This window comes from Gambusia affinis, linkage group LG03, assembly GCF_019740435.1.
Source record: "Gambusia affinis linkage group LG03, SWU_Gaff_1.0, whole genome shotgun sequence".
In the NCBI taxonomy this organism is placed as follows: domain Eukaryota; kingdom Metazoa; phylum Chordata; class Actinopteri; order Cyprinodontiformes; family Poeciliidae; genus Gambusia; species Gambusia affinis.
In genome coordinates, this window is record NC_057870.1 from 32,454,141 (window position 1) to 32,462,753 (window position 8,613).

The 8,613-nt window shown below is 36.8% G+C and overlaps 1 protein-coding gene across 1 annotated transcript; it reads left to right on the forward strand.

The window, feature by feature from the left end:
• Window positions 1-7,554: 7,554 nt before the first annotated feature.
• lg03h9orf116 (linkage group 03 C9orf116 homolog) lies at window positions 7,555-8,368 on the forward strand. The gene is made up of 3 exons (XM_044112380.1): window positions 7,555-7,700; window positions 7,967-8,045; window positions 8,160-8,368. The coding sequence occupies exons 1-3, from the start codon at window positions 7,558-7,560 to the stop codon at window positions 8,349-8,351; spliced, it is 414 nt and encodes a 137-aa protein (XP_043968315.1). The 5' UTR covers window positions 7,555-7,557; the 3' UTR covers window positions 8,352-8,368.
• The last annotated feature ends 245 nt before the right edge of the window (window positions 8,369-8,613 follow it).

Consider the following 8,613-nt stretch of genomic DNA (forward strand, 5'->3'; position numbering starts at 1 on the left):
CCATTATCTGAACACCCTTCATCCCTAAACGGGGTCAGGAGGGTTGCTGGTTCCTCTCCAGCTGCGTCCCGGGCGAGAGGCGGGGTCACCCTGGACAGGTCGCCAGTCTGTCGCAGGGCAACACAGAGACATACAAGACAAACAACCATGCACACACTCACACACACCTAGGGAGAATTTAGAGAAACCAATTAACCTGACAGTCATGTTTTTGGACTGTGGGAGGAAGCCGGAGAACCCGGAGAGAACCCACCATGCACAGGGAGAACATGCAAACTCCATACAGAAAGACCCCGGGCCGGGAATCGAACCCAGGACCTTCTTGCTGCAAGGCAGCAGCTCTACAATTTTATATTATCAATCTAATTTTATTTGTCCTGCGACTGACTGGCGACTTGTCCAGGGTGACCCCGTGACCCCGCCTCTCGCCCAGGACGCAGCTGGAGTTGGGCACCAGCAACCCTCCTGACCCCATTAGGGACGAAGGGTGTTCAGAAAATGGATGGATTGATGGATTTTATTTGTCACCAAATATCATATACATAAGTCTAAATTCTCAAATCAGAAACCTCGCTTTTCAGCCTTTAAAGAGGAATTCAAACAATATATTAGATCTCACCAGTATTATAAAAATAGAAAAGCCATTAAGACAATGGATCTGTGCTCTTACTATATCTTTCTGAGTTAACTTTTCATTTATTTATTTGCTTTTCAATTTGTTTGTGCTTGTGTAACTTCTGCTTTTCTGTATTCTTTTACTTTATGGGTAGTGTCCCTTTAAGAGAACTGAACGACATTACTTTACGGCAGCATTCCCACTGCAGTTGCTAGGGCAATTCCTGGGCTTCGGAGTTTCAGAGCTGCTGCAGAACAGAGACATGCTAGTCAGCCTGACTTCTCTATGCCTGATATTTGATGTTTTCCTGCCAGTGCATTATTGTGAGGGGATGTTCAAGTGCCTGCAGAGGAGGAAGGAGAGGCTGCTGAGTTTTTCGTGCTTGTGAACACCGGCTGCCATCATCATTCTGGGTCCCTATCCCAGTCATGACAGCCTTTTTCATTCCTATGCACCAGACACACACGTACAAATATAGAGCTCTATATGAACTTGATTTTATTTTTTTTTGCTGGCCAGCTTCTTTTTCCCCTCTCTCTACCAAGGACCCTGTTACACTCATGTTTGGAGTGAATGTTGTTTTTATTGTTTTGTTTTCAGGTAGACTGATCGAGTTGAGATGAAGTTGGATGTATTTCAGTCCAGTAATTTGTAATAAACAAAACTGCTTGATAGTAAACTGCTATCTGAACCGACTAAATTATATTCTTTGGTTACATTTGCTATATAACACCCTGGCATTATTGTCTTGTCTGTCATTTGTGTTGTTAATTTTGCTTGTTTGTAAACCCCTTTATTATCAATAAAGAGAAAAAAAAACGATGCAGGTTTACCCACAATTAATTGCTGCTTGTGTAGTGTTAAGGAAGAGTATTTTAAATTAGCTTAATTTGGAAAAAGCTTGGCTCTCTCTTCCTCTGATCCCAGGTCCTCTCAGCGGGCGGCGGGCGGTCACAAGGAAAACAACAATGCGTGATGACGTCACAGAATTACAGAGTTTAATCCAATAGAAAACAAGATATGAATTAACAACAAAACCGCAGAGTTACAGAGATATACATTCATTACCTGAGACAGACAAAAGATAGAGAAAGAAAAGGCAAAGACATGTCTTTGGAGAGAGCTGGTGCCAAAAAGGCAAAATAATGGCAGCTATCTGAATTATTATTCCTGTGCACAAACTCTTATACTGAAGGTGTGTCTTTCCTCTTTAATATATTCCATTAAGGCGTACCTCTGGTTGACCAACCAGAAGCTACCTTAGACACTCAGAAAAACTTACAACTTCCCCTAATTTACGCCAAAGATCAAAGGCCGTTTTCTCTCTGGTAGAACAATGGAGCAAGCAGCTGCATCCTGGTTTTCTGGGCTCTAGGGCCACCTGGGCAAATAAAAGCATAAAACAAGACTTCACAGATACCTGTGAAGTTCGGAGTGTCTCCCGTTATCTTCTCCTCACATAAATTCTCAGGACAAACTTAAAGGAAAGGTTGCCTCCATAAAACCCTGTTTTCGCTCATCTGGAACCAGCATCTCAAAAGATTTGAATCTCTGCCTTAAACCAAAAAATAACACATAAAATCAACATAACATTTTCATTCAAACAGTTTCCATTTGATTCAGATATTGTCACAGATAGTACAATTTTCAAATACATTCATCATTTACTAGACTAGTAGTTACACAATTAGATAATATCCTTCTAGTTAAAAACCTGCTATTAGTACTTAGAAAAATGTCTTAGAAATTAGATGTTAGTGGTTTTAACATTCTATGTTGTAATTAGTTTTATACCATCCCAGATGTTGGTTCTGGCAAACTTTTGACCTTCTGTGAACCAAACAGCTCAAATGTTACTGCCTTCCAGTAGATGTTAATTTTATGGCCTCCTGACCTCTGATAACCCAACAGAAACCTCATTAGAGATCCCCTAGATCTGCATTTGGTTCCTGAACTGTGCATACTTACCACAAACCTGTTCAACCTTAAGAAATTTGTTCAAATAAGAATGTTCAATATACCTTTTACACATGGGGTAAGATTAACTGTATTAAGCAGTAAAAATAATCATTTTTTCTCAACAGTAGCCAGTGGAAAAATGATTAACCCATATTTTATTGTGGTGATTAGAGAAGGTGCACACGCTGCGCCATCTTCCCTCTCAAAGAGGTTCGAAAAAACCCAGTATATTTTATTGTGGCAGTCTACGGAGTCCTCTAGGGGACATGGGGATTTTTTTTTCTTTTGCGTTTCCTCGCAATAATCTACTGGTCAGTTCGTGCGGCATAATTATGAAAATAAGCCTTTCTTACTTTCTGCCTTAATACAAGGTTATGTAAGGTTTTTCCATGTATATTAATATCTCCTTGTGAAATATCTGAAGTTTTATATCTTTTTCTTTAGGATAGAAATGCACCACAAACCTATGATATAAACAGAAATGAATATGCATCCAAAATATTTGAATTATTTTTGAGTTATTATCGCGGGGTAATAAACCATCTGACACTGTTGATCGTGTCTCTGTTGTACCTGAATGGTTTAAAGGGCCGTTTTCATGTTCAGTTTCATCTCAACCTCCTTAACAGACAGAAACATGCAGTGAATAAATCCAGTTTCAATCAGTTTTTTGCACCAAAGAGTTAATAATAAACACGTTTTCACCGAGGCTCTGTAAGAGCCTTATGAATGAAATGAAGAATTATTGATATGACAGAAAACTTGCGTGGTGGGCGTGTCGATGTGGGCGTGACGTCACCAGGTATGAATGGGAAGGTGACTGGCGTCGTGTGTATGAGGAAGCGGCATTTGTGCATAGTTTGTCCTGGTCAGTCTGTCGCAGTCTTTGTAAAGTTTGAAGCATGATAATCAAAATGGAATAAATCGATAATCATGACAGAACGAAGAAGTGGCCTGGAGATGATTGACACACATTTAGACTCTTTAAATATACATACATATTTGACATGTTAAATTGAAATTTGTAACTATATACAAAATAGACCAGCAAATATTGCAGTAAGCCTATTTGCGAGGGAAAGCCAAAGTATTTCCCCCCCATGTCCCTTAGAGGACTCCGTAGGCGGTCAGCCTGACGGCACCCTATTTAGTTCCGGGTTGGAGGTGAACTCTGGTCCGGAGAGGAAGGCATTGAAATCAATTTATACTGGTTTAATAAGGTCTGTATTTGATTATGGAAGTATAGCATTTGGATCAGCATCAGAAACACTATTAAAAAATTAGATAGTATTCAGTATCAAGCCTTGAGGTTATGTACAGGAACAGTTTGAACAACTCCAACTTCAGCTTTGTTAATAGAAATGGGAGAGATGATTACAGTTAAAGACCAATTATTGGTGTAATTTAAAGGGCCATGATGGAAATCATCCATGTCAAGAAATTTTAAAATCTAGTTGGGAAAAAGCAAAGAATAAATTAAATTCTTTTGGATGGGAGATAGGAAATATTATAAAAGATTTTGGTTTATCTGATATAAATATTAGTCAAACAGTTCCTCTTTCGCCAGTTTATCCGTCTCTATTTCATAATAATGTTGTTGATTTGACTTTGTTGGAGAAAAGGAAAGGAGAAAACATTTCAGATCCATATTTGGTTCAATCATATTTAGATAATAAGTACTATGGATATGTCCAAGTTTTTACAGATGCATCTAAAAACTAGCAATAATGGGGTATCTTTCATTGTTCCAGAATTCAGAGTTAAAAAATGTAAAAGAATTACTGATGGAGTATCAGTTTATACCGGAGAGATGATGGGAATTATTTTAGCTTTAGGATGGATTGAGGAAGTCCGTCCATTAAGAAGCATAGTATGCTCTGATTCAAGTTCTTCATTATATTCATTGAAAAATAATCATGCTATTAATAGACCGGATCTTTTATTAGAAATTCAGTTAATAACTTATAGAATTATAGCAATGGGTTTATTAGTTATATTTTCATGGATACCGTCACATATAGGAATAAGAGGGAATGAGTTGGCAGATAAATATGCAAAACAAGCTTCAAAATATAGTAATATTGATATATTAGTTCCATTTAGTACAGAAGAAATCAAATCTATTATTAAACAAAAGGTTAAGGAAAGATGGCAGAGACAGTGGGAGGAAGATAGAACTGGTAGATGGCTGTACAATGAGGAGAACGGGACGAAATAGAAAAGAGGAAACAGTTATATCTAGATTGTGTTTTGGTCATAAAATAGTAATTTATTTAAAATAGAAAAACATCGAACTGGAAGTTGTGATTTTTGTTGTCAAGAAGAGACGGTAAAACATGTTTTTTCGTTCTGTACCAAATATTCTGTTGAGAGAAGAAAATTAGTTAGTCGGTTACAAGAAAATAAATTACAGTTAAATTTACAAGATATTTTGGGAAAAATTTCTACTTCTGAAGATATAAGTTATTTAATTAATTACCTTAAGAAAACAAAATTGATAGAAAAAATATTAGGTTTTTTTTTTTTTTTTTTTTTTTTTAAGGGGGTGTATATAGTCAGCGTCCCGATCCACACTCCGTTCCAGTTGATGGCGGTAATGCACATAATGCACATTTGTAAAAGTTGCTTGCCAACCGCCATAAAAAGAAGAAGAAGAAGAACTCTGGTCCGGTCTGTGGCTAGCTGCTTGTTTGGCGCATTTTTGCTAAAGAATATTTCTGAATCGGGCCGAAAGAACACAACCGAACAATTATATTTGATTCTTTCTGGCAACCACTCGACGGCGACTCGTTTATTTGATGTATTTCGGGGTTTTTTAGCAGAAATGTGGCGGAACGCCCATTTAAAATCCCTATAGTAGCGATTTATAAAATTGTCTTATAAATTAAAAGGTCATTCTCCCTTTGTTCATCTTGTGGCCGAATAACTGACACAAACTCATAGTGTTAAATAAACTTTTTCATTGTTGTAGATTTCTCCTTTTAGGGTACTTTTGGTTACTTTTTCATTTATTGTGTATACGGCCTATAGGATTCTTGAATTGGTTCACTTATTTGAATTTAATGTCAATTTAACTTTGATACAACTTGAAAGTGCATTTTAACTTGATCTTTAACTTTAAATTAATTTGAATGATTACTGAGAAATGCTTTATGAAATATAGCAATTATTTTATTGGTGATTTTTTAATTGTATTGGATAAAAGTATAACCCTGAAATGTGAATGTTAATTAGTTTATTACTTATAATCTTGTTTAGGTTATAGGCTGCACCATCACTGCAGCCTTTCGGTAGGACCTTTAATTTATCTTTGGATTATTGGACCAAATTAATTCGGATTATTGATTGATTAACCATTAATCATCCTTCATACAGACAGACGAACTAGAATCAGAAAAAAAACTCTTGGATGTCATCAGAGTCTATTTGTTACTGTTTTTGTTTTGGCTTATAGTCCTAACAAATTATTATTATTGTTGTTGTTGTTGTAATTGTTATTGTTATACTGAATACCTTCTTAAATACATGCAATGGAAAAGCAGATCATAAGAACTTGAATGTAAAGACGTACTTCCTGTCTGAAAGTGTTTGATTCAGGCTCCTATTATTATTATTATTATTATTATTATTATTATTATTATTATTATTATTATTATTATTATTATTATTATTATTATTAACCCTTCTGAGTTACACGTGACGTTTTGAGTTAAAAGACAGAATTATAAAAATGTTTTTTTCCCCTGATATTTATAGAAAATTAAAAGAAAGCATTATGACAGCACATTAGTATTAAAAAGTTTGATATGATTAACTGAGCAGAAAAAAGAATACATGTAAAAGAATAGTCACAAAATAACTGCTACAAAATGCTAGAAATACACAAGAGGAACTTCAAATCTTAAATTAAGATATTACCACCTAATATTACCAAGATTGGGATTTGGTGATGTTGCAACGTTTAACTAAACACATAATTATGAAATTAATATCTTAAGTTTTTTGTGGGAGTGGAATAGAAAACTCTTTGGTTTTATTATCATCATATTTTCTTCTCAGACTAGAGGAGCAGAAAACTGATGAATTTATTTTTGGTTCATAAAGTCACAACATTCATAGTTTTTTTAAAAAAGGACATTTTAGTTCCATTAGTCTTTTTATTTCTCAAATGTAGCATCAGGCATTGATTTTATTTTTTAAATATGCAGTATGTTTGTCCTTAACTTGATCTTTATTAGCTCCACTTTATACCAAACTAACTTTTAGCCACATAGAAGAGATGGTTTTATTGGTAACAGATAAATATGTAATCCGATCTCTAATTTGTCAAATCGCAGAGGGAATTACCTTTAAGACAGTTAAATAAATATTAGTACATTTTAATGTGTATTTTTTTGCCATCTTGGAAATATGGCAAAGTTTAAAGAGCAAGCTGTCTGTTGTAAAAAATAAGTTTTAAGTGTAAAGCATGGAAATAATTTCTGTTTCATTGCATTAAATTTTGCTCTGAATTCAACAAGTCATAATTAAACACATTAAAGGAGCCAAATATCTCCAGCAAAGACTGTAGAAAGCAAAGGCAACCAAACTACACATTTAAAAACAATTTGTTGTTGTAGTTTTTCGCAGTAAAGGCCTAAACAGCTAACAGTCGGCCATTTTGGATGTTGAAAGTGGCGACTCAGAGGTGAACTGAACTGCACCAACATTTTGCTGCTTCAACCCTGATGTCCACTTTCACAGAGACAGAGAGAGAGAAACCTCAAGCCTCTGTCGCTCTCTCTCTTTGTCTCGTGAGCTTCAAACGGGGTGGATGGTCTTTATGAGTCTTGGTTCTGGTGGTTCTGGTGGTTCTGACCGATACTTTGGAGCTTCCGCTGTTGCTGTGTAATTCTGAATGAAGATAATCTACAAAAAGAAATTCTTCCCACCTTATAAGGAAATCCCAGCAGAAGGGGGCGGGGCCTGTCCCTGCTGTCTCCATGGTAACACCTTTGTTGTCGCTAACTGAACTCTCTCTGCAATTAGACATGGAGGATCAGAAGAATCAAACTTGTGACTTTTACCGCACCGATCCGGATCTGCCAGAGAGATTCAACAACCCTGAATTTTTCAACACTTTCAGGTAAATAATTAATAACAAATTAACAACAGTCAGCCAATCCTAAATGATCCAAACCTGCTGCTGTCCTGAGACCGGCTGTTGACACAGGGAGTACTACCATAGTAGTAGTAGCAGTACTGTGAGCCCACGTTAAGGACAGACTGCTCTGCTGTTGTCTCAGCTTGTAGTTTGGGTTCGGTGCCGATTAGAGCTGGGGTCAGTCAGTCAGTGCTCCGTTACTGAAACCTGTTACCTTCATCCTGATGAAGATGATGTTTGGTTCTCAGGGCGAGGAAGACTCATCCTTTATATTGGACCTGGAACCAAACATACGGCAGCAAGAAACCAACAGTTCATGAGATGCAGGTGAGGCGAGTTTTGATTAGATGATCTGAAGCTTTGGAAACATTTAATTTATAGATTTAGGGGAGAAGAAGAACAGGTGCAGGGTTGGCTTTAACCCACTCCTTCCTGTTTCAGACTGGTTTCAAAGTGATGTCTCACCACTTCTCAGAATACTACCTGCGGTTTGGGATGCAACGTGATCAGGGCTTCAACACGGCAGTGGACCGGAGCCGGGTCATGCATCCCATGGAAACCCAGAACAAGAGATACCAGCTGCAGCACTTGTATCTCTATGGACACCAATGCAGAGCGTCCAGCAATAAATAACTCCCTGCTCTCTGAAAGTTTTGTTGTGTGCATTACTGCAGCCCAACCAGCAGATGGCGGCATTGTTTCAAGCTCTACTCACTAATTCAGGTGAAACCATGTCATCCTGATGCTTACTTCATTTATCCATTTTTAAAATCTGTTTTATTCTTCAAGCCTGAATAATTTATGCTTTTCTATGTTGTGTAACAAAAGCGTTGCGAAAGCCTTCATCACAAGATCTCTTATTATTTCTGGACGCCTTAACATATTAAAAAACTCA

Excerpts from the sequence above, each read along its gene's own strand:
- lg03h9orf116 (XM_044112380.1), top strand. The coding sequence starts at position 7,558 with ATGGTAACACCTTTGTTGTCGCTAACTGAACTCTCTCTGCAATTAGAC. Across the intron at positions 7,701-7,966 it reads GAATTTTTCAACACTTTCAG|GGCGAGGAAGACTCATCCTT; the intron begins GTAAATAATTAA and ends TTTGGTTCTCAG. Across the intron at positions 8,046-8,159 it reads CAACAGTTCATGAGATGCAG|ACTGGTTTCAAAGTGATGTC; the intron begins GTGAGGCGAGTT and ends TTCCTGTTTCAG.